The 22,167-nt window shown below is 40.2% G+C and overlaps 1 protein-coding gene across 4 annotated transcripts in view; it reads left to right on the top strand.

The window, feature by feature from the left end:
- The window catches only part of LOC146364647 (synaptotagmin-2-like), a 69,367-nt gene that overhangs the window by 39,156 nt on the left and 8,044 nt on the right, over positions 1 to 22,167 (top strand). For 2 of the 4 annotated variants that reach the window (XM_084917264.1, XM_084917263.1), the window contains 6 exons: positions 13,991 to 14,197; positions 14,532 to 14,692; positions 20,003 to 20,140; positions 20,367 to 20,534; positions 21,064 to 21,231; positions 21,748 to 21,865. In XM_084917264.1, coding sequence (XP_084773390.1) covers positions 14,005 to 14,197; positions 14,532 to 14,692; positions 20,003 to 20,140; positions 20,367 to 20,534; positions 21,064 to 21,231; positions 21,748 to 21,865 — 946 coding nt within the window. In that variant the 5' untranslated portion in view covers positions 13,991 to 14,004. Of the gene's footprint in view, positions 1 to 1,533; positions 1,749 to 13,990; positions 14,198 to 14,531; positions 14,693 to 20,002; positions 20,141 to 20,366; positions 20,535 to 21,063; positions 21,232 to 21,747; positions 21,866 to 22,167 lie in introns of those variants that run through there. The other 2 variants (XM_084917265.1, XM_084917266.1) reach the window with 2 other exon arrangements.

Below are 22,167 nucleotides of genomic sequence, written 5' to 3'. Positions count from 1 at the left end.
CTGGACATGCAAATCCCACAAAGAAATGCCCCATCTGGCACTTTGGGATCAAACCCTGTTGCTGTGAGGCGACAGTGCTAACCACTGAACCACTGTTATTAACGGTATTAGTAAAATTTGTTATTAAAGAAACTATTAAAGGGGTGGCTGTGGCTCAGGAGATAAAGCAGGTTGTCCATCAATTGGAAGGTCAGTGTTTTGATCCCCAGCTCCTACACTGCTTGCTGAAGTGCCTGTGGGCAAGATACTGAAGCCCTGTTGCCACTGATGTATTCAGTGATAGAATAAAAAAGAAATATATAAAAAAATGATCCTTGCCTAGCAGGGGAAGGTGAGGATATATGGAGCGGACAAAGATGTACAGAGCCCTCTACTCATTTTTCTTTATGTGAACTTTATTGGAATACCGTTACCTTCCCTTTAATTACCAAATCACTTCTAATTCAAAAACAGCGAGTAGCTATTACGGCCTCGACCCAGCACTGAGAAATGGCAATGTCACAGAAAGGGAGCAAATTGCGATCCTCCCTTCCAGATGCATGTTTTGAAATTGCAGCAACCCACCCCCCTCTCTATCCCTACCCCTTCCCTTTTTAGTGATTGAGACTTTATTGATTTTTGGTTTCAGCGCTCATTGCAGGCCAATAAGGTGGATGATTCACTTAGGGGAGGATGATAATTCCCAGTGACACACAGCAGTGCCCCAAGGGCTCCAAACTGTCTGGTTGACCACTGGCGTCAAGTGAAAGTGTGCATTACATCTTCTCATTAATCCAATAAAACGGCCACTGTAAGGGGAAAAAAAGCTGTGGATTTCGATGGTTTTGCAATATTTATGCAAAGAATTATACAGATAAGATTCTATTTATCAAGCTTCACAGCTTACAGTATGTAAAGCATGGTGGAAAGGTTTTTAAAGTTATATATCTATATATTTATATAAGGTTTAGGTTGGTATGAATATCTAGAATAAATCTTTTATTATGACAGTAGCAGGGGTGTTAGTCAAAGAACATAAACAAGATAAATGAAAAGAGAGCCAAAGCAGCAAACTACTGCTGAGGTAAGCAGGCATCTTAGTGCCTGCATATTATTGGATAGTGGTGTCTTCTGTAATATGTCATTTTTTTCCTCTGTGCATATTTTCATTTCCCCGTTTTTTGTTGTTGTTGTTTTTTTCAAACACTTGCAGCCTTGTTAGCTGAGGGACACATCCGAAACCAATTGAGTCCTTCAGGAGCAGTGGTTTTTGGAATAAGGATATGGATGCCGGTCAAACTGTAGAGCATCTGGCTGCTTTTGGATTGCCCTTATGCATCGGTGCACAGATTGCTGCATACAGCACCTTGTGAGCAGCATCACAAATCAGCTGTCCGCGCAGCGAGTGCTGGAACGGAGAGAGAGATTGAAGATGGAGAGAAAGCGAGGGGAAGGGAGAGCTGAAAGAAGGGGAGGGGGTTCCATTCAGTGAAAGAAAGAGTGAAGAGAGGGAGAGGAGGAGGGGATTGAGAGAAACAGAGGTGGGGGTAGTCACAGCTAGAATGACTGAGAGAGCGTGTGTGTGTGTATATAGGAGAACAAGTATTGCTGCAGTGGAAACAGTGCGAAGAGGACTGCAGTTTCTGGTGCTGATGGGAAAGCAGTCGAGGGACATTATTAAGGCACTGTAGCATTAATCCTAAGTGCCTATTTGGTGAATGGGTTTGCCTGTTGTGGAGAACAGGATTACGGAATTACGGTAGTGCTAGGTAAGGATGTATTTTAAAGTCTCTTCTCAGCTCTGCTTGAACACTTCCTTCGTGGAATCTGGAATAGAGTTACGGGCTAGTGGTTGCTGCTGTATTGGAGGATTTTTACCTTCAGCGTCCAACTTCAGCATTTCTTTTTTCGTTCCTTATACAATAACGCAGGTGCTGTGTGCATGTTACCGATGCATGTGTTCCCAACTTTACTCCGAGACGATTCCTTGTAAAAGAAATACAGACCGTTCCTGGGCCCTTATCTGCCCCGGGATCTAGCCACAGGACCTTGAGTTCACGAAATTAATGATTTCAAATCAGGTAGTGTTATGTAAATTTTTTTGGAAGGGGAGTGTAGCTTTGGCTCTGTATATTATACTCATTGATCACGGCTCATTTAGCTTGCCTGGTGGATGTTGTACCTCTTTCCTGGAGAGTGTCCAGGAGGCTGCCCTGCTGACAGATGCTGTGCTTGCCCCTTTAGCTACACCGGTTTCTCTCATAACCTCCCTAAATACTAAGAAACAGGCAAGTGGAGCCAGAAAAAGCACACTACACACACACACAAACCCCAGGTCTGTCCACAATGTAACAAAACAGACACAAGCTCCACTACTCTTTATCTTTTTAGACTGAGCAGTTAGACACAAAAAGAGACTGACAGTTGTGCTGAGGAGTATAGAGGGAGGGGTGGGGATTTCATAAAGTGCTGCAGGATGCTCTTTTTTTCTGCTGCCTCTCATGGGACATATAGCATAGGCAGCACTGAGGTGACAGTACCAAGGACGAAACCTATAATGAGCTGCGTGTACTTCTTAATTCCTAATGCTGACTCTTGCAATTCTGAGCCTATCATTATCACAGCAGAGTTATTATTAAATTCCATTTAATTAAAATTCTATTTAACAAATAGACTAAAAATAGCTAGGGTGTTATTTTGCAGTGTTTTTGAAAGCCAGGAGTTTTGATCCTGCTTTGAAAGCAAATTACAAATACAACACAATTTTTACATCATGCACAAAGAGAATTGTTAATTATCAATTCATTATTTATTCTTCCGCCTTGTTCTGAATAACATACTGGGATTTAAACTAGGTCTATTTCTCCCCTAGTATCTGGTGTCACAATGATCAAAGTCAGTCAATGGCTTGCATTTGAAATGGTCACATGATCATTCGATTCTAAGAAGTCGAGTAGACAAGTACACTGTAGAATGTCAGGGATCATATTATATGTTCATGTAGAACTGTAGGTACTCTATCTGTGTATTTACATGTCCAATATTCAGAGTGCAGAGTATTCAAGAGGCTATGTGATACTGAGCATGCTCTGATGATTCTTTTTTTTTTTTGTCAAGCTCTAAAACATTCAGGCAGGCTCATTAAGTTCAAACCTCAGGCAGCCGCTCCCAGTGGCTCTCGCACTAAGAAATACTCTCAGAGTCTCTCATACATAACTAGAAAAATGAGAGGAAGCTTTGAAGTTCACCAATCTTATTTCTTTTTTTCTCTTGGCTCCCACCAAGAAGGCAGCTGGTGCCCGAATGCTGGAACTGCTTAAAGTGGAACACAAAGAAAAGAGGCTTATTCTAACTGTGCAGCCTGTATCCTGTGCTACAGTATAGTGCTAGAGTGGGTGTGCCCTCTTGCACCCATATTACTGTTGTTTTCCAACTTACCATAGCTTTATTTAGGTTAAATTGTTTTTCTCCCTAAGCTTAAATCTTAAAGTATTCCACAAGCAAAAGCTTGTTTAAAATGATAATGCCAGCCATGTTGGACTCTAAGAATGAGTCAGTGATTTCCTCTCTGACACGTTAACACAGCTATCACCATGATTGCTCAGTTGCCATTTGTTTTTCACTCCAGGTGAGAGTCGAGCCTTTCCAGTTCTGGCCCAAGCCCATGTGATGGTGTGTCGCTGGCAGGAGATGGCAGAGAGATTCAGTGTTAAACGGTTAGACACTGTCACTAGTCACAGCCTCCTGCAGTGCTGACGGGGCAGTTTCACCACTCTTTAATCTTTACAGGGAGAAAAAAAAAACATGCTAGTCATGGCGAAATTTCCAGCAGCTTTCTTTTCTGGCCCCTTAGCTTCATTGGAGGAGACAGTTTGTGATGGTCAGAGAGAGCACAGCACAGAGAAGGGGCATACTTGGAGAATTAGTGATGTGGTTTTCAGCATGTTTCATCATACTGTTTTGTGTAACACCAACAGTGTTACAGCAAAACCTCTGGATTTACCCAGTGATTAGTAGTCTGAAAAGTTACATGAATATTGAACAGTTAAGTTTCAAGCAGGTCTACATTAAATTACTGAATATATCGTCTTGGTTCGGATATATACGTCTGGTTTTTTACTGCATCCAGGAGAAGCAACTGCATTTTAATTGGAAATCCTTTGGCTTGACATAGCTGGGACCTCCTAAGTAAAATTTTCTTAGTGGATTAGAAAATGGTGGTCCAGTCAGCCACTTGGTGATCCCAATGTTACCTGTGGGCCATAAGCTGAGCATCTCAGGCATTACTTTCGATTTGGCGTCAAAGAGGCATTACTTTTTTGACCTACCAAAACTTTTAAAGAAGTGCTATTTACATTGTTTGCAGTCTTTATGCTAGTCTAGGTAGGTTTATATTTACTCATTTTCATTATCTATAAATGTGCATATTTTATGTATTTATTTATTTCAGCCAAGCCACTTCTTCAGAGCAGTCATAGTGGGTAAATCCTTACGTTTAGCAGTCTTACTGCCTGCGTATGTTCCCTTTTTAACTGTTATTAGATGTGGCCTATCTGCAGTGCTGCAGAAGCCCTCTGCTCCGTCACATTTCCTCTGCACAACCTTACATGCAGATTGGGTCACTGTCTCTGTGACAGAATGATTAATCGACCTATCAGGGGACAGGGAAAGGGGATGTGCTGAGGGGGAGAGGGAGAATGTATGGCAACTGGCTGTAAATGATCCCCGCAGCTCCTCACTCAGCATTCAAACCCTGGCATCCGCCCCCCACCCCCTCTTTTTTCAAGGATCCCTCCTGATAATAGCTGAATCACATTCAGCTGCAGGTGAGAATAAGCATTGTTTTATCTACACAAGCAGGTTTGTAAATGAGGCCCTCTGGACCACCCTTTGGATCAGTGCACAATGCGATAGATGAGAAAGAGGCTCTTCTTTAATTCTCTTTAGTGAGATGATCTGCAAAACACCTTTTTTTAACATCCTTATCTCAGTCAGTGCGTTCACATCATCAGCAGGATTTCCATCATTTTGTTGACATAAAAGTGTAATTGCCCTGCTGACCTCGCTGATGGATGGTCATACTTTTTTCTGTAGATGCTTGTGTTGTTTATGTTTGCAGTCAGAGTATTCGTGCAGCCCTGAAGCTGTACACAGAGTCCTAGTGTCTCTGTAAATATCCTGTCCTAGATGGCCGCAGTTTCGCTGACTGTATAGCAGATCAGTCACTGAGTGAGTATGTAAATGTCAATCAATCTGCTCTTTGTTGGTGCAGATTTGGTGTAATGTTTACAGCGTTACTGTCCACTTTTAAAAGTGTTTTTCTTTTTTGTTATAAAAATGTCAGATTTCATTTTGTATGCTTTGCCATCACTTTTTTAACAGCAGCTTTTCTAACAGCACTTCCATCATGTGCCACATTAACACAAATAAGGAGACATAAACACCTTATATGAGAGCTGTTTAACACTGACGTTTGAGCCATGTTGGAGGAGTTCATTGTTTAAATCGCTGTTAAATAAAATATAGCATCTGACAGACACTTGGCATACTCATAGCGATTTATTGTGGCTAGCAGTTTGAAGGCTGTTGGTCATAAACTGAGGAATCTGGCTCTGAAGCATATTTTACACTGCATGCTGTGTTTTGGATTTGCAAGTGCTTTTGTCAGACTGTTGGCTGTCTACCATGCAATTGCAAAACAGGGAGTGCTTTAAAACTCCAGTAGGCTACCTTGCAGAAATCTGCCTCTGCCATACAATTAGCAGTTATCTGACTCTGCATGCCTGGTGAAATCTGATAAGTGGACTTTATATGTGATGAACGAGAGATGCAGTAACATGAAAGACTTAACAAGATATATTCATGGAGCCCTGCTAAACTTGTTGTTACAAGTAGTGTAAAGCAATACAGAAAACTCTATTGTTAATACTGTAATCCAGTGGCAGTATAATTGTGTTTTTGCATATACAAATAAATATACACTCACTGCCCACTTTGTTAAGGGCACCTGTTCAGCCACTCATTTGCATAAACATCTAATCGACCAACCACAAGGCAGCAACTTAGTGCATTTAGGCATGTAGACATGGCCGGGACCACTTGCTGAAGTTTAAACCAAGATTCAGAATGGGGAAGAAAGGTGATTAAAGTGACTTTGAACATGGCGTGTCTTGTAGATGGATGATTAAGAGTATTTCAGAAAATGCTGATCTACTGGATTTTTCCCATACCATCTCTAAGGTTGATAGAGAATACCGAAAAAGAGAAACTATCCTGTGAGCAGGAGACCACAGTGGGTGCCATACCAGTCAACTAAGAACTGGAAACTGAGGCTCCAATTTGCACAATGTTGCCTGGCTTGATAAGTATTGATTTCTGCTGCAACATTTGAATGGTAGGGTCAGAAATTGGCATAAACAACATTAACACATCGATCTGCTCTGCTATGTATCCATGTTCAGGCTGATGGTGAAGTAAAGGTGTGGTGGAACTTTGGGCCCCTCAGTACCAGTTGAGATTCCTTTTAATGCCACAGCCTATATGACTGTCATTGCTGACCATGTCCATCCCTTTGTAATCACAGTGTACCCATCTCTAATGAATGTATCCAGTAGGGTAAGATGTCATGTCACAAAAATCAGATAATCTCAAACTGGTTTCTTGAACATAAATGGGAAATTTGCATAATAGATGTCCAGCTGAAAATTAGCAGCAAATGGGTGATGCCATCATATGTGGACCAATATGGACCAACATCTCCAAGGAATATTTACAACATTCCTTGAATGTCCTTGTTGAATCTATGCTATGAAAAATTAAGGCTGGTATGACCCATGGGTCAGAATATAGTTCTAGCAAACTGTATCTAATAAAGTGACTTGTGAGTGTATATGTTTTAATCTAATCTAGCCATGAATAATATTACATTAATATATTACATGAATACTTAAAATATAAATAGTGTCTTCAGAAAGGGTTCCGATCCAGTTCTAGTAAGGTAAACCTAATAAAGTGACATGTGAGTTGCAATCTTAGATTTTGTCCACACTGTGTCTTTGCTGGTAAATAACAAGCAAGGCAACTATCAGTATCCTCACTGTAATCCTATTAAAACTTGGCCAAAATGAGCCCATTATGACTATAGGAGCCCTGAGTCCATTTCAGCAGGGGTGAATTACCATAAAGTAGCAAGAGTTCAGGAACAAAGCTGCACATTATCTCTAATTGAAAGAACTCCACCATCTCAGCTCAGCTTTCCGACTACAGTGCTGTTCTGTCTGATGGATCTAATAAAATACAATGCTCCTTATTCTCTTAATGTTCCAGTCCACATTTTCAGCTGAAATCCAGCCTAGAGAGTCAGAGGTCAGCTGTGACTCAGTGCTAGCTGAGCCAGTATTCTCTTCGTCCAGTTTCTTCAAGTGTGTTTATCATGAATTCGAGATTTGCGTGATGCCTTTGAACAATTACCCTTTAAACGATATCCTCAATATCTTATGCAACTTGGCTCAAACCTAAAATAGCTCATTGGGATTCAGATGAAAGAGTCACTCAGCATGAAACGCAAAAGTACAAAATTAGAGCACACCCATAAATGCAACTTATCACAAATGGATAGTCTGTGAAAGAAATACTATTTTGCATGACGGTCAGTTCTGCAAAATTTAAGGGTCTGTCTAGTATGAAAGGCTTTGCATGTATGTAGCTTCTTGTATAAACAATCACATTAAGAAGGCTTATAGGGCTATGAAGCAGCATGGGATGCACAGCTAGTTCAGTATGAGGCCAAGCACTTCACCCACACAGAAGCCATAATGTCACAGATGGCAGGAGCCTCAGTGGGGGTTGAATGATTTCACTGGGGTCAGAGTAATTCAGATTGCTTTGTATCTTTTAGGGCCCTGGTCGTCTGGTGGCCAATGACATCCAAGCACCCTTTACTGTCCTTTCTCTTTGTATCTTTTCAAAGTGCTTTACTGTATTCAATACTTAATTTGCCGCCCCACTGATCCTGACTGTTGCCCCAGGCTGCAGTCACATGACCCTGGGACCAGTTTTCTTTTCATTTGTAGAAGCCATTTTGAAAGTAGATGTTATGATGTTTCTGGGGTTTAAAGCCATGCACTGCATTTGAATTCAAGTCTGGATGGATCTATAATTTTGCTGCACACACAGAGATATACTTTGGCCACTATTGGACAGCTGTGTGAAAGGCTATAGAGGCAAAGCGTCAGTGCAGAGGGAAAACAGACCTGGCTCTTTGGCTGCAGATTGTTAATTAATTGCTACTCAGGCTGCCCTGTTGTTGTGCAGTGAAACAGCTGCGTGACTTTAGCTTACTCTCCTTAGGTTGTTTTCTCAGAGATCTGACCTGGTTGCTAATAAGCCCTTACTAAACACAGTCCCCGTGCTTGCAGTTGGCTTATCTGCAGCCTGGGGTTTCCCATCGCTGGAGAGGATGTCACAATGGTCAAAATGTCATGCACATGACCTCAGATAGGGGCACAGAATTTCTTAGTCATGTTTCTTAGTGATGTTTTTTTTTATTTTTATGTTTGCGCGAGGACACATTGATTACATCATTAGGATTTGACAGGTGCAGGGTAATAATAGTGATAAGCCTGGAGACATATTGGACTGTTTCTAAGTGACTCATATTTTCCTCTAATGATGATGAAGACAACATATGATGTGGTAAACCATTAGTGTGCCTTGAGTATTTTTTGTTAAATATCACCTACTAATCTTATTTATTTTACAGCATAAAACACATGCAGTTCGTGCTCTTAAATATGATGCAAAGCACACTCCTAAAGCTTGGAGCTTAGGTTAGGACACCAACCTATCTGCAGCATCAGATCTAGGTGGGGAGGTTGTTGCATTGTCAACTTAAAATAGGAAAAAAATCAGAAGATTTAAAAACTATGTTACTTTATGAAAATGTTTTCTAATTTTGAATCTGGTCATATAAATATTACTGTGCAACAAGATGCATATTAATTTCTGCAACTAAAGGATTGAAGTAGTTATTAAATGCATTTGAAAAGATGAATGTATTTAAAAAAATGTCTTTAATTTGTTTACTAATGAAAGAAACAACCTTTGGCATTTCCAGTGATTGTTAGTTAAATTAAAACCACCTGCCTTCACCTTCATTTTATCCCACCTTTTACTGAAAGACAAATATTTAACCTTTGCGTACCACTTACAAGTGCTGTGCTTGTACTTGGCGTTAATATACCAAGTCTGTTTGCATGGGAAAGCTAAATATGCTTGATCTCAATCCAACTCTGAGCAGTGTGTTTCGTGATAAGGGAAGGATCATGCCCATAGCTGTGCTGCTGTGTGCCGTGCAGCTGAGCCATTTTGTTTTAACTAATTCTGATGACTCAAACTCTAACGAAATGAGACGCACATTGAAAGATGGAGCTTAAACCTCCCACAGAGTTCCAGTAGTCATGGTTTATATTAAATATATATTGGATGGAAAGGCTATTTATACCATCCAGGGTGGGCTTTCCTGGCCCTAACTGCTGCTTTTTCAGGGCCTGCTCAACTCTCAAACACTTAAACACATTTGGATCTGGAAGCTGCCCAGTACAAATACTGTCTGATCTACTGGTCACTGTACATTTCCGCTGAAGCAGATGGAGCTTAAGTGTCTTGCTCAAGGGCCTTTCAGATAATGAAGTGTTACTGTTACTGTTACTTATTTTCAGGGTTTAATCTGTTGGTTCAGGGACTGAACTTCCCAGTCTGACTCCTAGTTTTCTTGCTTGGAACCTCTGCACAAGTGTGAAAATGTTGCGTTAATATGTTACATATATGCACTGTAGTGATTTATGATGGTAGATTACAGCAGATCTTTGTAGTTATCAGCTACACTTCAACATGGCTCTTAGTGGTGTCAGCCTGGTGGTTAGTATACTACCTTGGTGCTGGCAGAAACATCTTGTAGCTCACAGCGAGTGAGAAAACAGGGGATAGAAAGGTTAGGATGCCAATTATCAGTTCATTTCTTAAAAATTAAAAAATACATGAAACGTGGATCCTTGGAAGGAGACAGATAAAAAAAAGTTAGGCCAGGCTTATTTGAGCTGTTGCGGAGGCCTACACAAGCATACCCGTAATATGTCAGCAACTCTTCCTGCCTACAGACTGCTGTGGAAAGAAACCCTGCAGCGAGAGCAGAAAGAAGAGGAGGCGTAACAGTTCCAACAACTATTTGATAGATTACTCTGAGGCTTGGTACAAATGTTTATCCTCCTTAATGGAAGAATTTTAATGACTTTGTGGATCCTTTGACTTTTCATTTATCAGCAGTAAGATAAAGTTTTCACTTACCCAGTTAAAGTCTCCAAAATACACAAAATATTGTGCAGATATTCATCATTCCAGATGATGCATTATAATTACTTAGCTTTACTTCTAGTGCCACTTGAGGATTCACATTGGTGGCTTTGCATTTTTATTAAACAAAAATGAATTGTAACGACTTAGAAGACTCATTTATCTTCTGTAACTTTTTGGTTTAAGACTAAATACCTGCAAAACCGTCATATGTGATACCAATCACCCTGAGCACATGTTAGCCTGCTAGCGAATGTCGGCGAATGTCATAGCTGCTAGCATGACAGCATACTGATGCAGCAGGAGCTATTAGCATGGCTGGAAACTCTTAGTCTTGTTTTTTTTATGCTTAATTTCCCATTAAGAAATGTTCCTTTATTTAGATAGCGAGGCATTGTGGATCATTATTGTTGCAAGTTATTTCAGGATATGCATATTTAGATCTAGTCAGAGAAAAGGAACAAGCACCTTGCAAGGTCAATTTGCTTGGATGTCTGATATGACCTGTTTTTTATTCAGAAGATTAAGTTTCCTACCCTGGAGACTGTGTGTATTTGGTATTTAGTGCAGCAAATCTTAGTTTTGTTAAAAGGCATTGTCTGGTGTTTGATGGCATTCTTTAAAATAAAAATGGTTTATTTATCTGATTTTACTGGAGCGAGTAGTAAGGGCTTAGCTAGCTGTAAAACAGGGCTAATGTTTGTCATAAAACAAGTCTGTGTCCCCTCTGTTCGTCCTCAGTGTGGAGGAGATAAAATTCTTGTACACATAACCATGAATAGTAATTTGATTGGTCTGGCTTGATCAAATGTGAGGGACAAAAAGGAAAAACTGCCCATAAACCTCAGATGTAAGTGGATATCTTTAACAGCGCTACAATATCTACTGTAATGCATAATACAGTGGAAAGTGGAGACAGTGAGGCTTGTGATTGCTGTTTCATTGAACAGCCCACTCATTTTTAAATGTGTGATGGATGAAAGCATTCCTCAGTAATTTTCTCAATAACTGACAATGTTTGTGTAATTGTTCAATTCCCCATCTCTGTATATATTCACAAGATGTTCATCACTGGTAACATCAGTCTGCATAACAGCAGCACAAGTTATTTTACATAATATATTTTGGGATGTATAAAGTGGTCCTGGCCCCTGAATAATATAAGCTTATCCTTTCCGCTGTCAGCCTCAATTTGAATAATTTATATGTAGCAATAAATAGAAGCAGAATCTCTGGCACCATCCTGGAAAATTGGCACTTGAGAAATAGGAAATTCCTTCTTTTTCCCCATATCACCATGACTTTAATGAAATCAGCAGCAGAAGTCTGCTCTTGTTATGCTTGTCTTCTCGTTCTGCTTTCTGAATCAAGGTCTTGCCCAATCACTCATCGCTCTGTCGGCAGGCTGCTTTCAGCTGCACTTGTCACTCTGTGATTTCTGGAACAGATAAGAGCTCTGATTGAACATTTGTTTGGCCTCTGGAAACACCACAGGAGAATGGCTACTAGTAGTTCATTTTGTTTCTGTGTGTGGTTAAACATCTCTCCTGGTCAGGCACAGCTGGCGCACATATGGAAGCAACATCAGACAAAAAATAGCGTTAGTGCCTTGATCAAGTAAAGTCTTTGCAAATGACCTCAGAATTGTATGAAATATGTTAAAATGGATCTCTTATGATTTTACTGTCATGTATACTACTACAGCAGCAAATGCCTTTAGTACCCATGACCAGAGTTTCACATAATAAAGTCAACCTATGTACAAATAATCGTTGGGAGCCAAAGATTCTACACACTCTGTTTTAGTTTTTGTCTACTCTTAGCTCTTCATGATGTAATAAAGTTTGCATATCCCGTATACAGTGATATAAGGCAAACAAATGCTGTGAGCAATAAACGGCCCTGTTAGCCACAGGTCAAATACTTCATTTGTGAGGGGCAGCCAATTAAAAGATACAGTGGCTTGTTTCAGACAGTGGATGAACTGGCTGACTGCAAGATAAATAAAGAGAATGTCTAAAAAATTGAGTTGGATATAGCACAAAAGCAAAAAAATAAAAATAAAATAAAAATTGCATACTATTCACCTAATGGTTGTTAAGTTATATAATTGTTGGTGAGCTCTTCATGAACAAAGTTGAAATGAAATCACAGAGCCTTACCCAAGGTTCTCTGGGAACCCAAAGATCTCCTTTCTCAGCTTATATTAGAGAAAGCCTATCCCAGCTACCACAGAGCGAGAGGCGTATACCCTGGACAGGTCGCCAATCTGACACGGGGCCTTCTCCAGACATTTGAAAAGAAAAGTCATATTTAAAATATTCACTTTGGCATATGTTACACAAACACAGAAACATACACACAGACAAACATGCACACAGATCAGCTTCTCATTTCCCCAGTTGAAACATCTTAAGTCTATATACATGCAAATATTGTTCATTTCAGAGGTTTAACTTCTGGACACCAGACACTCTCTACTCACTGTGTGCACTCAGGAAGTTTCAAGTTTCGCATTTGATTTGTCAGCATTGGATAGTATATCAAAACTGGCTTCTAAGCCACTGTCACAAAATCATTTTGTAAATATAATTTTCTCCTTCTGGATGGATTCAGCAGATGGATTTGAAAGCAGCCCCTGCATATACTACTACATATATATTTAACTGGAGGCATGAGAGAGAGTTTGGAGCTAAATTGATCTCAGTGATACTTCAGCAGAAGTAATAACATTTTTTTTTTGGTTTTTTTTTTGTAGGTATATTTCCTCAAAATAATCAGTAGCGTTGGGACTTACCAAGTATTAAAAATGTAAAAACCAAGATCCCACTGGTCCAACTTAATGCTACATAGAAGTTTACAAGTTCAAGTTCTGTGAATGAATCTTTTGTTTCTGTCATGACCTGTATTTAATTTGGTGATTTACATTTTTGGGGCTCAGTGGCTAACAAACACATTTTTATATGTCACGAAAGGGAGTAAATATCAAAACCATGAATCGAATACATCAGCTATCCCTCTCCTATACCTTTTGTATCATTTACACCAGTGGTCCCCAACCAGGCCGCAAGAGTTGAGGCCCAGGTGTGAAATGTATGGTTTTCAGGGTTTTTATTGTCATTTTTTAATCGTTTTTATTGTTAACTCAATTTCCCTGGGTCTTTTCCCGTGTGTTATGAATAAATCTTCCTTTTTTTGGTACCGGTACTGGTTTTATTTTATTGTATTTATCCGCGACACCTTAAAGGCTGGTCCGTGAAAATATTGTCGGACATAAACCGGTCCGTAGCGCAAAAATGGTTGGGGACCGCTGATTTAGACGACTTTCATAAGACAGCTCCATCCATATATCCATTTTATCTTTTAAGTCAAACAAAGTATTTCACTGTTTTAGCCTTTCTGATTGTTTTCTGGTAAATTAATGCTTTACTATAACTTGTGTGTTTTTGCATTTATTCATGTAGTTTTTTCTTTCAAACATCTTCAAAAGATGTGAAAATCAGCCAAATGACTCAACCCTTTAATGTCAAACTGTTAATACCCACCTGTGAATGTTGGCAGTGTAGTGACACACAGGTGGAATGTATTGGTGGTTGAGAACAAGTCATGAATGGTCTGGTCTCCCTACTAATAACCCCCTCCCCTTTTTTTTCATGGACAGTACGTGCAGCCTAAATGAAGTGGAACTTGTTCAGGCATCAGACAACGCCCATGGTCGCTGCTAAGCCAACGGGAGCCAGTGCCTTGACTGTGACTCCAGCGCCGGTCGCGTTAGTCTCGGCAGACAACTCCACCGAACCAGTGAGCAAGAATGATGCCTTTGACGAGATCAAAAACAAGTTCCTGAATGAAATCGACAAGATCCCACGTGAGTGCCACGCAAGCCCCAAACATCCGATCAGCCATCAGTTCCCATTGATACAACTCAAAGCAATGAATTTGGAATTAGATTTTCTCTTTTTGCTGCAGGCATTTGCAGCCCTTTAATGTCTTTATTCAGTATTGATCACTGGCTGCTCTTCCTAATGGCGGAGAAATCTAATTTTCACTAGATCTAATTGCTAACCTACCACCTTTTACTAAATATATTTGGCCCAGGATGTGACAGGAGGCTTAATGATAGGTCGGTCAAATGTCACAGTATTTACTTGTAGCTTTTCTGTGTGGGTTCATCTGTACACTGGTCTGTATATGCTCCTCAGTGCCATCATGGGCCATCATCGCCATCGCCGTGGTCGCCGCTTTACTCATTCTAACATGCTGCTTCTGCATCGTCAAGAAGTGCTGTTTCAAAAAGAAGAAGAACAAGAAGGGCAAGAAGGGGAAGGGTGACATGGGAATGAAGAACCTGAAAGGTGGAGAGGTATGTTCTGCCTCAGGAGGATGTTTCCTGCCTGATATAATTTATAATTGTACTGAATATAAAGCAAAGCAAACAAAAAATGTCTTTAACCTATATATGACTATAATAATATGCCTATTATATAAAGGCTTAGGGGTGTTGTGTTTGGCATTGTAATAAAATAATAACAAAAAGCATTTTCCATATTTTACTCAAGTAGCTTTAAAAATAATTTAGCCTGTTTGAATTGTATTGGATTTTAGGCTAGATGAAACTTTACAATTTTGATGTTTTCTAACCCAGTTTTTCTCCACAGTTGTTAATTACATTCTTTATCCACCATGGTTAATGTTTTTTAATTTATTTGTTTCTCTTTCTTTTTTTCATTTAATGTATTTGTCATTAATGTTATTGTTGCTCTTTCTCTCACTTGTGCTTTGGGACTTGAGTGGAAAATGACAAGATTTTAACATACAGAACAGCCATTGTTTTTCTCCTCGTCCTGAAAGAGTAATTATTTAAATTACTAGTTAGTACAATGCTGTTGTTTTGGGCCTGTAATTATTATTTTTTCCACAAACATGATTGATAATTTGATGAGGTGCAGTAACATATCTAAAATTGATGTTATTTTAAAACTCCAATGGACTTGCTGCACAAGATATGATTGTGCTAATGAGGGGGCTTCTCCGTCTGTCATTTTCCTCAGTCCTTACAGTGTAGCTAACTACATTTGCTGTGATTACCCTTCTTTGGTGTCTTCTGTGAGTTCAATCTCTTCCTTTGTCTCTGCTCTCCTCCTTCCTGCTTTGTGTCTTATGTGTGCTCCGTGTATCTTGACTGTGGTGGACTTCTCTGCCTACGGTAGGTCTGATAGCACGCGGCACCCCTCTCTGGCCACTCTGTGTAAGCACAGACCAGGGCAGGGTGGGAGCGGTGGTGGGAATGGGGTTGGGCTGGGCTGGGCTTGGAGGGGTTGGATTGCAGTGATGATGACATTGAGTGCTATGGCTTCCTTAGTTTTTGCAAGCTTAGGTGCTGTGGGTGCTTGAGGACTCCATGGGAGCGATTAAGCTGCTTCGCAAAACCCACTGAACTGATATGCCGCACTAAATGCTATGTCTTGTATATCCAGAGATTGCAATTTTGGCATAAAAAAACAACAAAAAACAGAACAGACATCTGTTTAAGTTGTCTGTGGTTTGAAATGAACATGACTCATCCTATGGTTGAGCCTTTGAATGATGAGTGCACTGAGCAGCTCACTAGAGATCACTAACATGCATGTGCAAGGGGTAAGCTGGATATTTGTCAAATATTAGCTGAAACTTTACCTCACTGAGAGCTTGGAGCATGTTTCCACTATTAGAGGCCTCTATTGTGTATCACGACCAAAAATACTGATGTCTTACAAATAATTCCTCTTCAAAGATTTGCTAACTTAGCTATAAAATCAATATGGTGTACCCCAGGTTGTGCAAACATGCTCCGAGTTCCACAGCAGATAAAGATGTTTGTACCCCTTGACAAAGACCAGCATATGCCCTTGCAGTAGGTACCATTGAATGGCCACAACTTGACTTGAGAGTAACTTTCCTGGATGACCCATGCTGCTGACATACTAGGTGACAGTCATTGATCCCCTCTCTCTCCCCGAAGCACTTGGGTGCCATTGAAGAGAAATGGTGGGCCAGAATGTTTGCCCACATCTTCAGTCAAATGCAAAAGCCTGATTTTAGTCGATCCAAACACAATGCCACACGAGTCAACCGGCTGCTTTAGTACACATTCTGCTTAATAAAAACTCAGTACTGAGCTTACATTTCAACCCATGGAGTTGAAAGGGCATTCATTCAGATGTACCATTTCTTTATCTTTGAACCCCCTCTGAAAGTTCGAGAGGAACTGCTAATTCTCAGCATGATCCCTCAGTGGATGTGTACATTAATATCGATTTTGGGGGGCTTCGACGTTTAAATGAAACATCAACGCATAACCTTTACCACACTTAAGACATCACAAGACAAACCATTTACATTTACCATCAGAAATAATCTTGGATCCTGCATTGTGTGGCCTGGCATGCTTGAATGAAAAGCATTTACAACAATAAAGATACAGAATGCCACGTAGGACACTGTGTGAGAATGTGAGTGTATTTGGTTGTGCGTGTGTGCGTGTGTGTGTGTGTGTGTGTGTGTACGTGCGTGCGTGCGTGCGTGTGTGTGTGTGTGTGTTGGAGATGAGTGAGTGGGGGTGTGAAGCATGCATGTAAGTCTGCATGTTCAACAGCATTTTCGGGCCGTTCTAGGTAAAATAAAAAAAAAACTCTAGAGCCAGGATATGGAGGGTAATATTGTGAGGGAAAAATACTCTAAGTATGAGATTATGCCCATAAATGTACAAAAAGATTTATTTTTGGGGTTACAAACCCTCTACTTAGCTTCAGTTTGCAAGGTTGGGTCAATGCTCCTGCTCCTTCCGTACGTGCTGGCTGCAGTAGAGAAAATTAAATGAATCTTAGCGTCCAGATTAGAAACTTTTTAGATTAGAAATTTTGTCTCATAATCACAATAATATGATGTCTACACATTGGTAAGGAAACATATGTGGTGTGGTGAGGTCGCTCCAGCCTTGGAGAGCAGAGCGATGTGGTTCCCTGACAGGAAAATTTTTTCCTGTTTAACATAAAAATTTAATCGACTTTACGACTTATAGTGCTGTGCAAAAGTCTTGAGCCACCTTTTTTTTGAAAGTTGGGAAATAGGTGCATTGAGCTATTTTCAAACATCCATGATTCAGAAATTTCACAGTTTGATTCTTAAGAACTTGACTTTCAGATACGGTTGATCTACGCTAGACTTTTTTTTAGGCCTGCCACGTCTTCTTTTGTTCTCCACTTGTCTAGTTTCGTCACATTTTTAAAGGTCATACCACATACCATCCATCCATCCATTCTCTTCCACTTATCCTTGTCGCGGTCGCGGCTTTAGCCTATCCCAGCTGTCTTAGGGCGAGAGGGAGGGTACACGCTGGACAGGTCGTCTGTCTGCCACAGGGCTAATACCACATACCATCCTGATATATTCCAAGTTTTTGGATAATAGCTTTTTGGGTATAACCTGTTGGTGCAAAATGCTATTTTATGCCTATGAAACTGTTATGTTTTTTGTAGACTCAACTTAAGAAATAGATGTTGCAACTTCCTCCTTGTAACAAAGTCCCTAAAGATACAAGATAAAATTGGTTCTTTGTTAAGTTGTCTGTTATGTGTAGACACAACACTGGTTCATTCCTTGTGTTAAGTGTATTTCTTATGCTTAAATTATTCATACTTCAGTGTTAAATAGCTTAATAAACAAAAAAGAAAACAGTCCTCTGAAAATGATCAGGTGTAAAGACTGGACTGGCAGCAAATATCCAAAGAAAAACTTTGCAAGGCTCTCAGAATGCCTGGAAAATTATTGCTCAAGACCACTTTAAAGATTACAAGAAACACTGACTCCTTGGAAGTAAAATATAAAGAAATGAGGGATGGCTCAAGTGTTTTGCACAATTCTACAAATCACAGAATTTTCTCCCAATTCTCAAGTTATCATGTACCCCTTAGAATGGTCCTAACATGCCGTTGTATGCATCTAAGGGCGTGCGTGCGTGTGGGTATGGTGGGGTTCAGTATGCTGTGCAGCGAGTGTGCGTGGTAGTGTATGCATTATCTGTGTGGATGCCCTGTTCCTTTTCCAGATCAGTAAGTAGCTGGATCTCACGAAGACGTCAGTGTTTTTTCAGGAGGGGAGCCGTAGAAAAGGAGGCCACGCTGAGAGATTACCCAGTATCTTATAGAAAAATGAAAGTTTACTTTAAGATTCATATCTTAGCAAATTGCTCTTGCTAGATTAGTCGTGACCGCCTCTAAAGATATTGGACCCTGAAGAGTCACTGGGTGTAATGTAAAAGCAAGATGCACGATAACAGAAGATTTGAATTATCTTCTTCATCATGCCCTGATTATCTCAGGAGCAGTTAAATGTCAGTAAGCTGCTGAATGTTGTTCTGGTGTGTGATTAAGTGGGACAATAATTTGCATCAGCTAGAAAATCTGGACTCTGGAATAAATTATGAAATCTTTCAATCATTCACTTAGTTACAGCAGTCAGCCTAGAGTACAGTAATTGAAGCAAAGTCATAACAACAATACCAATGTAAACACATTAATGGGATTTAAGGTTGTCAGGAGGAGATAAATGCCAGACATTAATATAGTCTGGCTTACAGTAAACTGATTGCCAGACTGCCAATATCACTGCGGTTTGAGAGCTTTTCAAGAAGTGTCAGTAAATACTGCGTCAGTGCTTTGATCAAATCACATCTACGCCTGATAGTGCTGTCCTTCACATTCACTCAGTGAGGACACTCAGCCTCTGTTGGAAACACTGTACACGGAGCGGACTAAATAGCAAGGACACCTAGCACTGCAATGCAATAATGCAGCAGCTCTGTAATAAATGTTAACTTGTTTTTGAAAAGCATCCCATGATATCCTTTAACGTGCTTGCTTTTGACATTGGCTCTTCGTTGCTGATACAGCGTTACTCTGTGTGGGATACGCCATCACAATTTTTCCAGACTTTTTAAACAACTTAATATGACTCATTTGGAATGAGTCATGTTTGGGATTTGTGCAGCTACCTGTGTGATGCTGTTCCTTCAAAGTAAAAGTCCTCTTCCCCGCTCTGTTTCTGTTTTTTTGTCCACTCCTTGTAATATCACTATTACTGGTAGCTACACAAGTGAGTCATATTAATTTGAGATTTTACAGTGACTTTAAGAAGTGAAATTGAGACCTTCCGAGGGTTTAGCAGAGCTGTTGTACTAGATTGCATTGCAATGTAAGTTGTTCCTGTTTTTTTTGTTCACTCCTTTTCTATTTGCTTTTATTCTGTTGTTTCTCTCCTTAATCTTAATCTCTCTCTGCCCCTCTTTCCCAGTCTTTTACGTAACATACACTTCTATTGAAACAACACTTGTACAACAGTTTGTAGTTCCCTGCCTTTGATTAACGCAGATTTAAAAGACTCGTAGTGCTCATGAAAAAAAAAAAAAAAGAAAAACAGCAAATGGTGTCACCCAAGAAATAGTGAAATCAAGTCAGGTTGCAACCGTGGTCATCGATGAGCAGATTGCACTAGTAACACGGGGGTAAGTGGCAGGTAGGTGCTGTGACTAACCTGACTGCTGATATCCAAGGTTTGGTGTTCAGCACAGATGGCTCCGCTGAACCGTCATCTCACTCCTTTTTCTGCCGCCCGTCCCCCCCTTCTGTCATTGCAGAAACCACAGGATGACGATGATGAAGAAGATGATGTGGAACCTGGACTGACTGGGGATGAAAAAGAAGAGGAAGTGAAGGAGAAGGAAAAGTTAGGGAAGCTGCAGTACTCAATTGATTATGACTTCCAAGAGAACAAGGCAAGTGCTTGAGTAGTTTATTTGATGTTTTCTTGTCAAAATGAACTCAAAGCAGACTCTGTGAGTAGTTACTAATGTGTGAAGCATCACATGCTAAATGTTCTTTTTAGCATATCTTCTGGTGTAGTAGTTCTTAGTTGATTTGCCAAAATAAAAATGAAACCAAAATTGGGTTTTTAGTTTTAGTTCAGCCTTTCCTGCCTTAACTGCATAACTTCTTATTTAGTTGACTGTGGGAATCCTGCAAGCCGCTGATCTCCTCTCCATGGACAGCGGTGGCACCTCAGATCCCTACGTGAAAGTCTTTGTCCTCCCAGACAAGAAGAAAAAGTTTGACACAAAGGTTCACAAGAAAACACTGAATCCTGTATTCAATGAGACCTTTACCTTTAAGGTAAGTTACTAGCAAAAGCTAAATGGCCTTTATTAATTACTTAGTAAAACAACATGAATGTCAAGTCATTTGATGTGTGGACAGGTCCTGATAAGAGTCAGTTTCTCCTCTAATTTCCCTTTTCTGTCCTCTAGAGCTGAGCAGGTACGTTTCTTATTTCTTTTCAACAGTGATGAAAAGCAGCAGACACACTGAAGGTGTCTGACAAGGAGAATATGGTAGAGAATCAAATTAAAGGAGAGGGCCACCTCTGGTGCACTCTGCGTGCTGACACAGCTCTGTGAAAACAATTCAGCTTTACTTTGTCAAAGTCAGGGACAGGCAGCTGTGCTGAAGCAGCATGTTATGAAGCTAGACAATTCTGAGCTCCAGGCCAGGGGCAACAGCCAATACTGGTCTGATCTAGATTTATCTGATCTTTTATACATCAAGTATCTTTTGTCATAAACCGTTAGAAATGTGTGATCATTGCTACCGGTTGAATTAAACTTAAATTAGTAAAATAGGTAAATGGGTTGTTATCTTTCAGATACCATTCCAAGAGATGGGAGGGAAGACTCTGGTAATGTCCGTTTATGATTTTGATCGCTTCTCTAAGCATGACGTCATTGGAGAGATTAAAATACCCATGAACACCCTTGACTTGGCAAAGCCAATTGAGGAGTGGAGAGACCTGGACAGTGCAGATCAAGAAGAGGTAAGAAGAGTGTTACTACCTCTATCACACTGCTGATATCACTCTTTAAAAACCTGCTGTATGTCCACACAGGTGCCTCTTTAAAAGGCTATTCTAAGAAAGCTCTTTAATAAAAGTCCACTGTAAGCATAAATTAAAACAAAATACTTTTTTCCCTCTGGGATTCTTGTGCAGCTCATTCAAGAGTTTGGTCTTTCCCTTTTGTTCTCCTTCAACCAGTATAGCATAGCTACAATTTCTTTTCTGTATTTCTTCCTATGTCTCAGCAGTAATGTATGCTGTGATGCTACAGAGCTTCTTTTCCACTGGAATTATTTCTTGCTGATATTTTATTAACTTTGGATACATCAGCTATATAGATAGTATTAAAAATAAAGTAATGGCAGCAGGAATTATTCTTAATGAACATGCTTACTTAAAATGTTATATAAATGACACAGTTTCTGTATTTGTGCAAAGAAAAGGTTCTGCTTCAGATCTGCTTTAACTTTCTCTCCTCCTGCCTCGTCCTCACAGCCGGAGAAGCTGGGTGACATTTGCATCTCCCTGCGTTATGTCCCCACTGCCGGCAAACTCACCATCTGTATTCTGGAGGCCAAGAACCTCAAGAAAATGGATGTGGGTGGATTGTCAGGTGGGCTCCTCTATATATATATTTATTTATTTATGTATATATATGTACTGTACTAAGCTTAAATATTTTATTCCTTATTAATTTCTTTGGAGCAAAGAGACATTTAGGTGTAGCAAACTGCATTGTGCGGAGGAGAGAGCATGTGAGCACAGCCATTAGGTTGGTTCTGCTCTGCTCACGTGCTGACGCTGCAGTACTCACCATGCAGCAACCCTCACGTCTTCTGGGTTCAGCGTTGGCCCCATCTGTTGGTGCATTAAAGCAGTGCGACTAAAGCGTGCATGTGCGAGGGATTTCTGTCA

The sequence above is a fragment of the Perissodus microlepis genome, chromosome 20, assembly GCF_051167445.1.
Source record: "Perissodus microlepis isolate ML-2025 ecotype Zambia chromosome 20, ASM5116744v1, whole genome shotgun sequence".
NCBI classification, from domain to species: domain Eukaryota; kingdom Metazoa; phylum Chordata; class Actinopteri; order Cichliformes; family Cichlidae; genus Perissodus; species Perissodus microlepis.
This window is presented reverse-complemented; position numbering and strand designations above follow the sequence as displayed.